This window comes from Taeniopygia guttata, chromosome 11 (genome assembly GCF_048771995.1).
Source record: "Taeniopygia guttata chromosome 11, bTaeGut7.mat, whole genome shotgun sequence".
NCBI lineage: Eukaryota > Metazoa > Chordata > Aves > Passeriformes > Estrildidae > Taeniopygia > Taeniopygia guttata.
The window spans coordinates 7505055-7522921 of record NC_133036.1 but is presented as its reverse complement, the minus strand read 5'-3'; the positions used below and the strand labels follow the sequence as shown (position 1 = coordinate 7522921).

At 41.8% G+C, this 17867-nt stretch overlaps 1 protein-coding gene across 1 annotated transcript in view; it reads right to left on the bottom strand.

Annotated features, from left to right (window-relative positions):
• Positions 1-17459, bottom strand: part of CDYL2 (chromodomain Y like 2) — a 61059-nt gene extending 43600 nt beyond the window's left edge. Inside the window, exon 1 of the mRNA XM_002194936.7 lies at positions 17043-17459. Coding sequence (XP_002194972.2) covers positions 17043-17066 — 24 coding nt within the window. The 5' untranslated portion in view covers positions 17067-17459. The remainder of the gene's footprint in view (positions 1-17042) is intronic.
• Between the last annotated feature and the right edge of the window lie 408 nt (positions 17460-17867).

Below are 17867 nucleotides of genomic sequence, written 5' to 3'. Positions count from 1 at the left end.
AAAAAAATGTGTAATTCTAAAGAATTAGAGTCTGAAATGACTTGCTATTTGAAACAGCATAAAATATCGAAGTTTCCGCTCCATTAGAGTGATCTGCACTTTATAGTTTATTCACACACTAGAACTCACTCTCCAACAGTTGGTCACCATGCCTTCAAACTATAAATTAACCACTGTTTAACATAAAAAGTGAATAATATCCTGTTCATCAAATGTTCTAGAAATAATGGTGAGGCAGACTGCATACTTGAGCTTGAGGTTTCCAGCATTTTAGGTGTTTAGTGTATAGTATAAAATGAAAACCACAAAACTATTAAAATAATAGTGACCTTCTGGAATAAATGATATATGATATCACAAGGCTTTTTTTCAATGTCACAGAAGTTTTCCTTTTCTGATAAATGTTTATGCTGTGGCTCTAAACCTTTGGGGATATAATGTCTTGATAACACTAAAAACCCAAAGAAACACAGATTAAAACTCTAACACAGATCTAGAAAAAATTCTGCATACCTGGGCACCAAAGAAGTCCCAGAGCCACTCTGTTAAGATGAACCCATGTTCCTTTTCAGTATGAGGGCCCAGATTTGCTTATTTGTGTGTCATGACATTACTTCCAGGCTTGCAGTTACAGATTTGAATGCCAAAAGGGACAATTATACCCACTGAAGCCATCCTGGGTTGCACAGGAACATTCTTCATCCATGTTATTCATGAGGTCCCAAATTCTGACTTACTTAAACCACATTATTATGAAGCCATCATGTCTTAATCTGAAGTGATTCACAGAAAGTACACCATTGCTGGTAGTGAATCAAAGTCCCAGAAATAGAATGCTATAACCTTAATGTTAGAAAGTCTGTCTCAACTCTAATTTTGAAGGGTAAACTTCCAGCCACTGGCACTTTTCATATCTCTTAGTTAATTTAATTTTCCAAACATTAAATCCTGCTAAGTGGTTTGTAACTTACTGAACAGCTGGTCTCAGTGTTTCTTTACATTTTGTAAAATTTGGGAGCTAATGTGACAGCTCTCTAAAATTCTGTAGCTGCTTTAGAGTCATATTCTGAAACTTCATCCTCGATGTTAAGGTTCATCACTTGTGTTTAAAGTTCAAATTAATGTTATTTTGTGTATTTTTGGGAGAGAGCACTTTTATGAAGTGTGGGACTACAATAACTGCATTCACCAGATCAATATAAGTAACTTCTTTCCTTAGTTTTATTGCTTAGAAAAACAACCACCTCCTCTTAGAACCGCACAATTTTGACTAAACAAAATGGAAAAATTAAATGCAAGGAAGATGTGCTCAGTTCTGTGGCCCAGTTTTATTTCTGGTTAAAAAAGTTTATTACTTATTGTCTTAAATCCGTCCCCATGTGCTCAGTCACATGGCCAAAGAGACGTTTTCACTGTGCTATACTGGATCACTGCAAACAACTATATAATTACCCACATCTGTCTACAAACTGCTTTACATCTGCATAGATCTGTACCCTGCTGGAAACAGGAAAACAGCCTCGTTCATTTGCAAAAAGTTCAAGTGCTAAATATGTATTTGGATTCATTTAGAGTCATAATACTACCTAAGTGCAAAAGCTTAAAAAGAAGTCATCTATGAAAGATCTATGAAAAATTAACAATTTACCTTAAAATTTTTTTTCCAGTGTTTTGGTTATTAAAAATCCTATGGCATGAATTCAAAAATACCAATTAAACAAATTGAAACAGATCACTCCAGGAGTGTTCTGAAAGCAAACACATGAAACAGTAATAGAGTGTAAGGAGTTAAATAATTTGAGTAAGTGTCTCATATATTTTTTATCATAGTAGAATACATTCATATTTTTTATCCAAAGAGTAAGTGACTTTTGGACATACCTGCCCAAAAATTAGAAAGGGGTTGGTTTTGCTGACCTGACAGACCAGTCACTAGGCACAAGTGATTCACCATCAGCTGCATTTGGGAAATGAAGACATAACAGAATTTTCTTCTCAATCTCAAACTGACTAAATAGTTTGCTGAGCCTGTTGGGGTATGTAAAAGAGCTGCTGTCACTTTAGAAAAGACAGTGAACCAAAAATGACATGATTTTCTCGAATGAAATTCATGACTAGTGAATCAATTTCCACTGAAATAACCCGGTTCTGCATCATCAGGGAACTCCATGGGGTGAATTCAGTGAGTGTTTGCATTAGTGGCACAGGAGCTCCCTGCCCAGCGCAGCCAAGTGTGAGTGAGACAGAGGGAGTACCATCAGCAACACTTTCCTGTCTTTGCAGCATTATTGAAGCCTACATGATTTTCAAAAATACACCCTGAGTTTAGTTTTGAGGCCAGATTCTCTGTGGAGTCAGCTGTGGACAGCCTGTCTTATCCTCCAGGCTTTCCTGGAGAGAGGCACAGTGGGATGCCAGGGAGCTGAAGATGGGCAGGGGCACAGCAGGGCTGCCAGGAGACTTCCCAAAGACAAGGAGATCACCCAGGGAAATGCCACTGGCAGCACAAAGGCAAGGGATGGGAAGAGCAACGGAGCAGGGCTGAGTGGAGAAGTTCCTTACAGAGCCTTCAGAATAGAACAAGTGGTTTGGGATTAGGAATGATCTTGAAATGGATGTGTGTACTCCCCAAATTGTACATCCCTGCTGGTGAAGTGACTGCCTTATCCATATGCCACATGGGAGATTTACTCCGTGTCTGAGCTACACTCACACAAAAATGAGCAGCACAGATCTACCCTAAGGAAAGATGCAGCAATCCTATTTGTGTTCAAGGATACCATCCTTTTCCTGGAAGACGGACACAACGTTTTGCTCCAGGAATGTTCTGGAAAATTGTGAATATTTTCACTTAAGGGCCAACCCCTTACGTATCTTTTGGGTTTAGATACCTGAAAACCATTTCAATGGCATGTTGGACATTTCCCTAATCATCTCAATCAAAAGCTGCAGATTTTTTATTAGTAGAAGTCATAACCTTACACCACTGGCCGATTCTGGTAAGTAATTTAAACAGTGTTATACCTACAGCTCTGCAAAACTGAAGCTCTCCAGCAGAGTAACAACCAAGGTCAACTTAGTTGGTTGAAGTTCTGTTTTTAAATGACTTTTATAAAAATATTTAGCCCTAGGGCTTTAATTTTCTTCATATAGCTACCATATTTCTCGGCATTTGGTATTAGCTTCACTGAAATAATTTTATAAAAGCCATTTTTTAGTTTGACTGTTCCAAAGTAGACTATCCAAAGGATAGATAGCTTACAATACACATCCATTAATGAAATTGTAACGTAGCCAGGAAACAGTTGTGATAGTACTTTAAAAAAAAAAAAAATTATATTAGTTCATCACCCAGCTTTGCCAAAAGTGAGATAAATGCTGCTGCAATGAATTTTTCCCTTTGAAGGTCAGTGTCCATACTGTACATGGAGTGAATCCTTGCCATTCATGCTGTACAAGAACAAGAATAACATTCATGAACATTTCAGCTTTAATCACATGATGAGTTTGGTTAACAAAATCCCAAGTCCTTATCTTCCGTACTTCTTTCACAAAGCAAATAATTTTCTTTCTAAGTGAGGGTGGACCACCAGGACTTCAGTGAGTGTCTGTGACCATGGTGAGCTGTGGCAGTGGAAGCCCTTTGCAGTACAATGTCTGATCAACTCGATGCTGGGAACAGCTGCTAAAGTGGGTGAGCCACTTCCACTGGGGTTGCTGATGTTGCTGAAATTGGTGCAGAAGTGGTGCAGTTTTTCAGAGCTCTGCAGTGTACAAGGCTCAAAGGTCAGACTGACAGCGCTGCTTTGCAGGACTGAGAACTCCAAAGAAACTTTCAGTCCTATACAGGATTTATTAAGCTCATTAAAATAACACCCAGTCCTAGATGAGCCACAGCTTTACTTACTCTCTGTTGTGGCTCTTGAAACTCAGAGTGTGATTCCCTCACACAATGGCAGTGAGAAGCCACAGATCGAAAGCAGCTGCCACCATGTTTGCAGAGGGGAGCGCGCTCTGAGCACTCAGCACTGTCTGTCCCACAAGGGCTGCAGCCACCGGTTTCCCCCGTTCAGAGATGTCTCTGTTTGAGTCACAGGTTCAAGTAACCTTCTCAGAAATGGGGCTACAGATTAGTCAGTTCAAAAGAAAAGAAAGCCTCAAAACTTGCTGTAAACCAGCCTTGGTTCATCCTCTGCCTCCCTCGGTTAGGCTGTATGTGTCTGCAAAGCTGCACTGCACTACTGTATAATCAGAGGGGGAATGAAAAGGTAGGTCTTGCTATCAGTTCTTCTGTGAGATCTAAAGCTTATCACACAGCTCCTCTGCTAACCCTCAGGCTTACTTCTCAAGTACTTTCCAAATCTGGAATAAGTGATATATCAACTACTAAATATCTGTAGGCAATCCCCAGATATCCCCTCAATGCCTGAGAAAGTGTATATATTTAAATGTACATCCAAAACATACCTTGATGATTTCTCACTACTAAACAACATCCTCGGTGTCTAACCCAGCTCTTGGAAAGATCAACTGCCATTACACTGCAACTTTTAAGATGCTTGTTATTGTGGAATGGCTGCCTTTTGGTGGTAACAGGAGAAACAGCAGATGGACATGAAGTAAGAAAGATGTTTGGGAAAAGTTCTGTTAAAGCTGTTCTGAGCTCCCCAGAATCTTAGAATTAGTAAGGGGAACTGGACATCTTAGTGTTACATTAAAGCAGAATTTATTTCAGTTAACTAAAGGAATTCTGCCTTGTGGCTTGGGGATTAAAAAAACTTAAAAGAATATTGTCCTGGTTTGTCACCTGTCCTTTGAACACATATCTTCAAATGGACTGTAGAATATCAAGGGATGTGTAAGCTAGGATATACCAGCAATGCAAACTGCATATCCGAAATAAAAACTGTATGTAAACTCAATCTGTTATTGATCAGTAAGCAAGACCTTTTTTCCCCTGTAAGCTAAATAGGCTACAAGAGTAGCAGTTAATAGCAGGGGAAGAAATTGCATCATTCATGGTACAAATAGAAGGTTCAGTTCATGTTAAAAGGAGACCTGCATTTCTTCTAAACAGAGCAGGTTGTCAGTGGTGTTTGACATGAGTGGAGGAAGCACAAAAACTAACAGCAGCACAGTTGCAGAACAATTTGAATCACAGCCCACGGCAGCTTGTCACTAAGTGGTCACCCTGTGCCACTGCAATACCTGATATGCTTCCGAGAGGCACTCACTAGAAATACTGAGAGTGATGTCATGTCAGAAAGCCAAAGCACAGGATGGTCAAACAATGCAGGAAAAAGATCTGTCATCCTTTGTGGTGCCCATGACAAAGCTGGGGAGATGCTATTCAGCTGGAAGAAAGAACAGTCTTCCATCAATTCTGAATTTTTTTTAATGCTTCCTGAGGCAGCAAGAGGCAGCTCATGGGAGATTATGAACTACAACTGGTAGTCCACATGTTGAGCCGTGCTGCTCTTCAATGAAAGCACATTCTCAGTGTAGCAAAAGACTGATGAGAATAAGAATGCAAAGCTTGGGATGTATACAATGAAAAAAAAGGGGCGTCTCCTTTGGAGCTTGTAATTTTTATATTCTTGATCTATTTGATAAATGCCATACAACAGACTGTTCACAGAGGCCTTAGTCAGCAGGGAGAGACGACAAGGCCACTGTGGCACTCCTGCTTTAACCCATCATCTATCTGATGCAAGCACATGGGAAAGGCAATGGAAGTCATCTGCTGCTAGTGAAAAGTCTCCTTCCAATGGCCTCCAAATGCTGAGTGAGGACAGGGGAGGAGCACAGCTCTCTGATGCTCCTGAGTTCCATCAGGCCACCCAGGCAGCCTGCTCGCTGTGTATTCTGATGGTGTATTTACACTTCAGCTTCCCCAAAAGCGCTAACACATCACTATTGTGCGCAGAATGCTGCAGAAGGTCCTAAACCACCAAAAAGTAGAGGAAGGAGCTGATCCAAATCATGCTGGCTCTGAAGGTGTTGCTCAGCACCTTGATACTCAGGTATTTTCCTCTGAGAGATCCACATTTCCCACAGTTAATTGACAATCACCATTCTTGACACCAAGAGGCAAATGAATGCAGCATTAGGAAGGCCATAAAAGCTGGCCAAGGGCCTAATCCTTTTCTTAAGAAACCTGAGGGTTTCTGTGTATGGGGGGAAAGAGAAGCTATTTCATTGGTATATGTAAAAACAGATTATCAAGCACAACTTTCTCTGGTGTTTCTGTTACACCTTCTGTGTATCATCAGTGCACAGATGATTAGAGCTTCTACTGCACGTAAGATATTAACAGACCATAAAGGTAAATTAGAGGAACATCCAGTCTTACTGAATTTTGCTACCTGAACTGCCTGTCTATTCAATTGCCTGTCTCACACTGTTTTTACACACAAAGACAGAAAAGAGGTCATTTTGCATTTCCTCTGTAAGAAATGAAACAAACAAAATACCCTAAAAACCACACATAAAAACACACCCCCAGAAATAATTTATTTTTCATTGCTTCTTTCAGTTTCCTGTTACTTTTATCACTGTTTCCATACCATGATGTATTTTGCTGACTGTACAAACACTGCATACTGCCATGTATTAATCTGCAGCAAACAGCAGCATAAGGTCTGTAATAGTGACCACATGAACACAACACTGTCAAACCCTTCATCATCACTACCATGTCCTTTTCTGACTGTTGTAGCACAGTACGTTGGTTCTGACTTGTCAGCACAGTAGAAAATGATGAACCACTGCTAATATTTACTGAACACAATGGTGCAAGTTTTTTCTCAACTTTGTCAATTTTCAGATTGTGGAAAGCATGAGTATATGCACCTGGACTCTATTACAAACTCTTCCTTCCAGTTACTGCAGACAAATCACAAAGTTCTTGGCCCTTCTCAGCCAGTATTTATCATTCCTTCAAGAACTTTCACGTTATTTCCTCTGAAACTACGTGAAGTAATTTTTGAACTTAAATGTAGTTTTCCCTCTAATTCCTGGTACTTAATTTGGGATCTGAAGTTTCCCTCCTCCTCCCCATATCGCTCTCAGTATGTGAGTCTCATTCCTACTTCATTTGAAACTTTGCTGCTATGTTGCACCATTGCTGAACCTAAACGTTTGCTACTTCCTCTGCTTATGTAGATAAATTCAGTCACTTCTCATCAACGAAGGCCTTCCTATGCTGTGTCACCCTAAATTCATGCATTCCCATTTGCACTGCAGTCTTCCATTCCTCCCTTACATTAATCACCAAAACACATAGCGATCAACATCTTTGCAGTTTCTCTCAGAACCCATTTACAAGCCCTGTAAGCATTACAGTACCTTTTCCTTCCATTTGAACCCTACTTCTCAGCATTTCTCCAGCAGCTTTCCTGTCAGATTTCCTATGCTATTACCTGAAACTTACCACAAAAGACTTCAGGAAGACAAATTTACTAGGTGTATTAATGTAATTTCATATTTTGCAAAATTCTCCCTTCCCCAAAAAATGAAAAATTTGAGAGCAAATTTCAACTGTGTAAGATTTAAAGGCAAGTCCATTAGTAGAGTTAAACTAATTCTACAAAGTAGTCTTTTAAAAACTCACGCAATGTCACACTTTATTTTAAGATCTCTCATATTACTAAGAATAAAAAAATATATGAGCAACACTCTTTCTTTTGTTGGAGTGACTGCCAAGTGATGTCACAAAAAACTTCACTGTGTATGTGTGGAAGAATTTGACAGGTCAGGCTGGTCAATTAGAAATAAGACTATTTATCTATCAGTATATTAGTAACCAGCATTTCTGGAAAAAAATGCCTAACAACAGAACAACCACTTTATGGGTTTATTAAAAGTTAATTAAAAGTTAGTGGCTTTTTGATGTATATTCAGGTAAGGCAGACTGACAATTCTGTACAGTATTAAGGAAGTCTATGAATCCAATCCAAAACCATAAATGTGGGAAAGCTGTGGATAAACCCTTTTAGATGCTGAAATGTTTTTCTTGTAGGAGAAACCTTGTTTTGTTCATCAAAAACATGTTATTCTATTAATGTAACTTTCCAGTAACATCGACTCAATCATTTGCCTCATGCCATGCATTTACTGGAAAGCTTTCTAGTTTATCTTTAACCCCTTATTCCCCAGTTATTAAGCAGAGCTACAACAAGCAGCCAAAACTTCACTTTTATTGCAGGAGTTTGAATCAATGTTATTTTATCACCTCCTCTCTTTTTCTAGTCTTTTGTTTTTTTGTACCACACACTGCAGCTCATTAGAAGTCTGGAATAGGCTGCCCTGGGCAGTGGTGGAATCCCCATCCTTGGAGTGTTCAAAAGGCAGTGGATGTGGCACCTGGGGTCACGACTTAGCGGTGAAGATGGTGGTGCTGGGTTAATGGTTGGACTCAATGGTCTTAGAAGACTTTTCCAAATTTAAATTATTCTATGATTCTAAATCTTGACTGTGAGGACTCTAAAGCAGAAACCAAACCCTCTATTCTGTTTTGTCCTTTGCTTTGCAAAGATATTAATTCAGAAAGTGTAGGAATTAGAATACTGGAATACAACTTTTAAGGCAAGTGTTTGTGATCTCTGCAGACCATATCAACACCGTAGTCAATAACTATGTTTGTTTAATGACTGTAGTAAGTAGAAAACTAAGAACTGCCATACGAGGTCAGACTAAAGGTCCACTTAGCACAACGTGTTGTATATCAAACAGAAATTAGTATTGGATGCTTAGGAAACAGCATCTATGGAGTAAGTGCTGCCCTTGCTCTGCCCTCACAGCTTCTCATGATTAGCATTTTAAAGATTGGTTTGTGCTGAAAAGTATAAAGGGATCAATCTGCCAAGAAGCTGTTTTACCATTCTTTGAAACCATTTACAATTCTGACTTCCACAACATCCCATGGCAAAGAGGTCCAAGATTTAAATACTGTAAAGTACTTTCCTTGTCTCCGTCACTTGCCTAATTATTTCTTTTGCTGCATATCTTTTCTTGTGCAATGAGAAATAGCATTCATCTCTGACTTAACTGAACATCCTCCATCTGTCTTTTCTATACCAGTCTATCAGTTCTTTACCCAGCCAGAAAGTTTTCATAAGGTGTCATTTCACTGACAGCCACTCCATCCCCTGCAACACCCTGATGGTCCTTCTCTGCATCACTTCTGTGTCTCCTGGAGGTGGGTGCACTGCTGCAGAGGTGGAAACACCATGTTCCTCAGGGACACAAGGATGATAATTTTCTCTTTCATTCTCAATTGCTTTTTTAATAACATGTAAACTTCTGTTTGCTAGAAATCTGGTCCCATGGACTGGACACCCTTTAGGAGCTGAAACACATTTTCTGTTTTAGTTTCATTGGAAGGGAGTGTGGTCACTGCTCTCCAAGACAGTGCTGTGATGCAAGCAGAGGTGTGGTAACCAGGGAGCACAGGGAGATTCACTTCAAAAGCATGCAGGTGATCCAAAGTAAAATACTAACAAATTAATCTACTAATGTGGACACACCCAGAAACCTTCCACAATGATTCCAAGGTTTCACCAGAATAGTAACATCTTCCTCAGGGCTCATTTTTGTGTCTGCATAGTCAGGATTATTTTTCCTTTGATCATTAGCTTGCATTTGTAAGCACTGAATTTCAGTTACTGTCATTCAGCTCTTCACTGCCAACTTTTGTCTTGACAATTATAATAATAATAATCTATAAATTATCAGGAGTAAATGTGATTATTTTCAAGCAATTGATGGCTCTGTTGTACAACACAGCTCTCAATACCAGTGTTTGAAACCTCTATTCATAGACACCTCTCTGTAAGTCAGGGTGTCTAAGAGACAACCAAACCTTCTGGACCATAGTTTGGTTTTGTTACTAGCTGCTCCTGTGGGATACTACCAAAAGGTTTCTTGAAGAACCCTTTACACCATCCAGAGTCATTCTTCTCTAAATATTGACCCTAGGATGTCATATAAAAATGTTACCTCATGTCCAAACCAAGACATGTTCACATGTCTCTGCTAATTCTATTTCTTGACAGGTGCTACTAATCTGCATGCAATGGCTCTCAGACTTAGCACTGTGTAGTCCCATGTATTTCTTCCTAATCCATTTGTCACGAGCACATATAAGTGATTAATATAAGATGATTTCACCAAACCCCAACAAAATCTAAATAAATGCATTGAAGAACCTGAAGGAAGAAAATATCCTCATTGTTTCTGGTTTGCTCCTCTGAAGGAATGGGGTGCAAATTTTGTGGGTGTTCTGTGAGACATCTGAGAAAGCCCAAATAGGGGAACTGCTATTATCAGACAGAAGTGTCTTTCTGACAGATGTTTTAAATGATGCGTTTGTTTCAGTGTTCTGTTGTAGTCTCCTGCTCATACTACATTTTGCCATTATGCAAGAGTCAGCCTAATTCCTCTTTTTGGTGAGCCATGAGAAGAATCATTCTTTTCTACACAGGTCAATCATATCAATTTCTTGTGAAAGTCTTTAGAGACCTAATAAATTTGCAGCAATATTTTATATCAGGACTCCTAATGAGATAGAATTGAAATAGTACAGCAATCTACATTTGCTCTGTGTAATAGAAGAAAACAGACTGAAGTGTATTTCCTTTCAGTGTTGCAATATTAGCAATGTAAAGTTTTAATAGTAAACAAAGAGTGTGACATTTTAATTCACAGGCAGAAAGGATGAATTTTCTTTTTGTCCAAACCAAAATATTTGTATTTGCATAAATGTCCATTACAAACATTTGACTTTAATGATATTGTTCTAATAGTTTGAATGTAAGAAACAGTTAGCAATTTAATTTTTTTTTTTTTTGCCAGTGTCAGGATGCCAGTGCCATAAAATGTGCTGCAAAAATGATCTGAAAAATATATGGATAAGAAGGAACAACAAAAAGCGATTGCACTGATGAAAATGTACAGAGCCAAGAAACTGTACTAATGCTAGAAGTCAAATGAATGGACAAAGAAATGCTATTTACAACATAGCTGGCCATCACAATCACTCCATTGATTTAAAAAAAAATAATTAGCCTATTTCCTTCAATATTAGACCACATTTAAATTTTGTCATTATTTGAGCTGTCTCTCTCAAAATATTTTAACTTTCAGAAGCAATAACTAAGCAGTCAGTTTATTGCTGGGTTTTAATATTCAATCAAAGACCAGCCCAAAATAAAGCACTGTATTTGTCATTCAGGAAGTATTACAAAAAAATGAGGCAATTTTAATCTTTGGATAGTTATAGGCACTGAACCTGGACACTGAAGGGAAGGAAGCCTGTTCAGTTCAGTGGCTTTGGTGGTACCTTCACTTCACATGTTCAGGCTTTTTAGAGTGACAAGGGTGTATTTCAGTGTCCCTCCCAAGCAGCGGCACACTTAGGACTTGTACCTTGAAGGAAGCTGCACTTGAGCCAGACAAAACACTTTATCAAGACTGTAACAAGAAATCAACTGGTTTTGGGTGTCCCAAAATATGCTCAGCAATTTACAGTGTAATGAGGAAGTTGGGCTTGTGGTAACAGTGATGATGTAGGTAAACAAGACCATCATGGGCATTGCAATGTTCCATATGCAGCTCTAAAATAGAATTTCTTAGTAAGACAATGAATATTGCCGGAGTTATCCAGGTCTGCTTCTGAACCTTGCTCAGTAACTTTAATTTAGAGAAGTCCATGATATGGGCACAGGGGACCTCTTTGTTACTGTCTTTATACCTCAATTTACACCACAGATGATTGCCCAGTTTGGGATTGAGGAATACAGCCTTCACTGCAAATCACACCACATTTGGAACAGAGTCCTGAAAACTCTCATTAGGCAACAAAACTTCTGGATTTCTACCTACTGAAGTTATTACTGCTTGGAGGTTACTTGATTTTGGGGACAGTTGTCTTCTAAACACTGGTTTTGAGAACAGATCAGTGATAATGTATTGAAAAATAACTGATTCTTCAAAATAGGTGTTAGTAAAGATTTTCCACTAAAAAACAATTGAAAAGGTGTTACTTATAGACAACCAAATCTTACAGCTTGTGAGTGCCAGCTCAGTATTACTGAAATCAGCATTGCATCCACAGTTTGCCAGTGTACAAGAGTAGGTGCTTAACTGTTCTACTTCCCCCAAATCTTACTTCAAGGCACTGTTTCCTGCTTGTGAAGCCAGTCCTATTCCTTCACCACAGAGGTTGATTTCAGAAATAATAATCTTTACTAAAATACATCATCTTCTTCCAAGTCCCCTCTGTCTTAGAAAATACACGTGAAATAATTAGAAAATAGATTTCTGCTTTTCAGTTCAATAAGCAGGTTTAATTATGTATCTCTGCTAAAAAGTGACCCCATTGAAAGAGATGCAAGATGGAAAAGCACAACACTCAAAAACTTGCATTTCCTTGTAAAGCAAGGATGATTTTCTAAACCCTGCATCCCAAGCCAAACCTTGCATCCAAAAGTTCAACCCTGTTCTCTCCCATCTGCATGTCTCCACATGTCATAGGGATTCAGCAGTCCAAACAGTGCCATTATTATCTTCAAGTTTTGACTTTGCTGGTACCTGAGTGCAGGTATAAATGGGAAATGTTGCAATTATCTGGAAGTATGTTATCTTTCTAGTGGATCATATGAGCTGAAATAAACTGCAGCTCTTTCTCACACTGCTGATTAAACAGACGAAGACTGAATTGAAATGTGTCCCTGTGGTGGACATGCTCCTCGCCACAGACATTGCATCATTTCAGTGAGACGATGCCATTTTTAAAAATTTCACTTCTTCCCTTTAATGCAATAACTATTGAGCTTTAAAGATGGTTTTATTATTTTGATCCAGAAATGCGTACATGTTAAGTCCCCTTCAGAGAACTGGCTGTAATCTTTAGATCACTTATCAAAAGTGTAATACAATCTGACACAATAGTAAATTACCACTTTAGATTTCAACTTCATCATCCCTGAAAGTCTAATGGTGTTCATTGCATACCACTCCCCCAAAATATTAAATAAAAAAAAGCACTGAGATGTGTTTAAAGAGCATCTCTGTCACACTGATAACTGGTTCACATATTATCAGTAAAGATGGTTTTTATTGCAGTAAAAAGGATACTCCGACATTGGAAAAAAAAGTTAGGAGCATAGTTCATATGGAATTTTTTTCCCCTCTACAGCCATCTCTCACACTTAAAATAGCAGAGTCTGTGAGATAACTGTCTGGGTTCAGGTAATATACATGGAATTGTACATGAAAAATGAAAAATATTACTTCAAGTTGCTGAAATCTTTAATGTGAGATTAACAAAGTTGATACATTAAAAGTAAATTAATTTTTAATTGAGTAAAAAGTAAATTTACTTTTAATTGAGATTAAAAGTAAATACATTTCCCTTTTTGTCTGTTGCCGAAATGAATATTTCCTGTCAGTGCATCCAACAGTGTATTGTAAAACACAAGGCAAACCAGGGCAGCCTTACTGAAGGCTACTCTGAAGACCCTTTTTGTCAGTCCTTTATTTTAAGATTATTATTTCTAAGGAAACATGCACCATAGGTGTTTAATATTTAACAGGTTACCTCTTAAGAGGAAAAGCAAGGAAAAAAAAAAGGTATATTCCATGACACTTTCACCCACTCATAAAAGCTTGAAATCATAAGCACATGAAAGTCAAGCAAAGCCAAACCAGTATTTCATATAGCCTGAGACTTACACTAAAACATACACAACATTCTTTACTGGTAAAGGAAAAAAATGTACTTAGAAACATCAAAACTAACACCTATACTTTACCATACAATGGAATAATTGTCTTTAGCTGTAAAGTGTCTTGGTTCTACCACACAGGTCTAGAACAGACTACCAGGAAACACAGAAGTCCTAATGGGTGTTCCTTTGCTTCTAGAATAAATCGGTGCCCGTTTCACACTCCTAACCTAAATGTAATAGGAGGCATTACAGATGATTAAAAGCCATTTCTAACTGGAAAAAGGCACCTACATAACCAAACACTGAGGTTATTTTGTCTGTGATCTTATTTTGCTTCAATATAAAGGCAGTAATTGAATTTATCTTTAAGTTTAAAAGGTTGAAAAGCCATTTAAAATGACATGACAGTAGAAAATGAAAGAACTGACAGGATAAATATGCACATCTATTTCCAAAACTTCAAAATTTATAAAAGTTTCTTGGGTATCACCAAAGTATGATGAGTTCATACACACAATATACACACTGATCTTTTTCCATGTGCTTTATCAGGGCTTCTATGTCGTGATTGGCTTTAAAAATAATTTTTCAGACTGTATTACATTTTCCAAGTGCTGGTCTTACTTGATGAAGTTTAGTAAGAATCCTTAAAGAATTTGGGTATTACTAATGAGTGAAAGGGGAATCAGGTCTGCATTACACCTTTGGAATGTCACCATAAGATCCAAATTGTTTATTGACACCCACAGTCCCAAATTATTTCAAAGTGAAATCCCGAAACTGTTTAATGGTTATCTTGTGATCCACATAACGTTTTACTTGTTCAAAAACTTGGACTGCTCTGAGGGCCCAAAGCACTTCATCTCACTTGCAGACTGGTGTGGGACATCAAAGCTCTAAGAACTTCTTTCTAATAAATCCCATGGATACAGCTGCTTTTTGGGAAGGGGAAAAAGAAGGGAGGCAAAACGTAGTCATCTTTTAAATGAAGCCACTACCATCTACACAGTTGCTACCTATTAGACATACAAATTCTTCAGCTTTCTAGACATTTCTTCTGATCTCTGTCATGGAGAACTTCCCAGTGAAGATGCAAAATGCAAATGGATTGATAACTGAAGCCCTGCACACATTTTTGCCGCATGTCCAAAATGTACATGAAGATTTTACACTATGACCAGTTGAGGTCATTTCCAGACATCTCACACAACAAGAAAGGAACAGCCACACTTCTTCCACCTACCTGTTCTGGTGGACACAATTCTTCCATATTGTACAATGATAAGGAAAAGTATTTCAAGTGGAGTAACAAAGAAAGGAAGTGTTTCAGAGGCTTTGAACCACAGTACCGAAAATTCATTCCCCATGCAAATGCCTGCAAAGAGGCTGGGCCTAACACTGCCAGCAAACTGGGCTGTTGGTCTGCTCCCTCACAGAACACACCAGATGACCACTCCAGCAATCTCACTTGGATGTCACACGGTGACACTGCCCACATCCAGCTACCAAATGTCATCATCTTACAACACAAGGATCATAAAACAGCAGAATTTTTTAAGGATGAGTCAGAGCTAAATCAGCATGGCTACCATTAGCCTACGACATACTAGCTTTGTTTCTTTCTAGAACTAATCCAAATGTCTAAAGACAACTCAGACAACACCAAACAAAGGTCTTCTATGCATCCCAGAAACTACTAATCCTAAAATTGTATCGCTAACTTTCTTGGTTCAAAGTTGTTCTTCATGGAACTCCCACTGGCTATTCCGGACTCACAACAGCAATACAGCTGACATACAATATCCTTAAAATTACGAAGTTAAATGACAGATACTGCAAAATGGTGGGGGGGGAGGTCAGTGACACTATTCAGATCATCATATACTTCCGATAATTTAACACCACATAGAAGTGTTTAAGTGCTGCTCACTTCAGAGGAGGTTTGTGTCACACACAGTAAAATGCCATCGTAATAGAGCAATGTCACCCCTTAGCTGTGACCTCTGCTAAAGACTTTGAAAGACAACAACAAAGTGAAAACTGTCTACGTGAAACCTGTCAGATCTTGCAATTGCACTGAAGACCCTACAGCTGATCATCAAGATCATCAAACGGTGAAGAAGTCCAATCATGTCCAACCAACCACAGCAGCAGTTCCACACCCAAGCACACCCTCATGGCTGAGCAGTACCTATCACCGGCACACAGCTCCAACTGGCAGGTGATGGTTTCTGCCCTAGCTCTTAAATTCTGCACTCCAGAGAGCCTCGATGCAAACAGCCATTTCACCAGGAAATGTGGAGCCTGAGGAGGTGCTCCAGACCAAGAAGTGTAGGACATCCAGTCATGTTTGGTGCTTTTAACACTTCCACCCTGGTTCCACTCACTGGAACTGGATATTTCTCAAACACCCATGTCCAGTGTGTCTTATTTTTCATTTCAGCTTTCTCCCTTCTTCTCTGGCGTGGCAAGAGTGGCTAGACTCGTTCTCAGTTGGGGCATTGGAACTGGGCGCCGGAGGTCAAAATTCGGCTGGGTTTCGCCCACTGCCCGCCGGTTCCTTTTTCCCCGCCTGCCTCGGACCCGGCGGCCGTCGCCTGATGCTGCCCCGCCGCTGTCGCGGCCGCCACGGCCGGGGGGCAGCGCACGCCGGGCTGCGGGGCCGGGGGCCGCCGCCCGCCCCACCTCGCACCCCGGGCCGCCCGGAGCGGGGCCCCCGCCAAACTTTGCGGCCCGCGGGGAGCCGGGGCCCGGCCCGGCCGCCGCCCCCGCCACCCCCGCAGCACCCCGGGCAGGAGGTGAAGCAACCTGGCGCCGGCTCCTGCACTTTGCACAGCGGGCGCAGAGCCGCCTCCATCCCTGCGCCTCCCGGCAGCGCTAAGGCGCATTTTTTCGCACTAATCTGCACATTCAGCACGTCCAGAGCGCCTATGACTTTACCTGGACTTTCTCCACTCTCCGGGCTCATCACACCGCGATCGCCTCCCCATCCTACCGCTAACTCTCGCTCTCCTTCACTCCTTCCTCCTTCCCTCTTGTAAGGCCTGCTAAGATCAAGCCCGATGGAAAGTAGAGAGAGAAAGAGAAAGAGAGAGGCAGCGGGAAGGGAGGGGAGCCGCTCCATCCCTCCCTGCCTCCCCGGGCACACACGCCAGCCCTTTTCCCCCCACCCCAGCCCTTCCCTCGGCGATTTCCTCCGCTCTTCGGCAACTACGAGGGCTCGGCGGAGCGGCTCCGAACGCGCCTCCGCTGCCCTCGGCGGCGCCCCGGCCGGCGCCCCCCCGCCGCCCGCCCGCCCCGCGGCCCCGGTACCTCGTAAAGGTCCCCCGAAGCCATGCTGGGGTGCGGGACTGGGCTCCTCCGCGCCGTCTCCCTCTCTCCACCTCTCCCGCTCCCCCACTCGCTCTCTCTGTTGAGTAAACTGTGTTTTGCAGAATGACAGGCTTTGGGGCTGGCTGTGCGCAGAATCAGAGGCGAGGAGAGCGGAGAGGCAGGCGGCGGGGCTGGCGTAACCAGCAGCAGCAGCAGCGGCAGCTCGGGCGCACAGCGCCGGGAGCCGCGTCTCCCCCGCGGCGGCGGGGCCGGCGCCCCCCGCCCTCTCCTCACACCCCGCCCGCCGCCGCCGCCTCCCGCCCCGGGCGGGGACCGGGACCGGGACGGGTCCCCCCGCGCCCTCCCTCCGGGAAAGTCCCCGGGCCGTTCTGACGGCGGCCTCCTCTCCCTCCTCCTCCCTCCGCCCCCCCCACCCCCCCGCCTCAAACTCTTTCCGCGGCCAAAATAAATAAATAAAAAAATAATAATTAAAAAAAAAAGAAAAAGAAATAGAGGGGCGGGCTGGAGGGGTGGGTGCCGGAGCGGGCGCGCTCGGCGGGGAGGGCCGCGCCGCCCGCCCAAGGTCACCACGGGGAGAGGCGGGCGCGGGGCCTCGGGCGGCCCTGCTGGCACCTTCCGCCTCCCCGGCGCCGCGTGGCCGCCCCGCCGCCCATGGCCATCGCCGAGGGAGCCGAGCTGGCGGGAGCGCCCGAGGAGCGGCGGCCCGGGCAGCGCGGCGGGGCTCGGGGGCACCTCTCGCCCCCCTCCCCGCCGGGCACGGCAGTGCCTCCTCTCCCGCTGTCCCCCAGGCATTTTGCAGGTTCG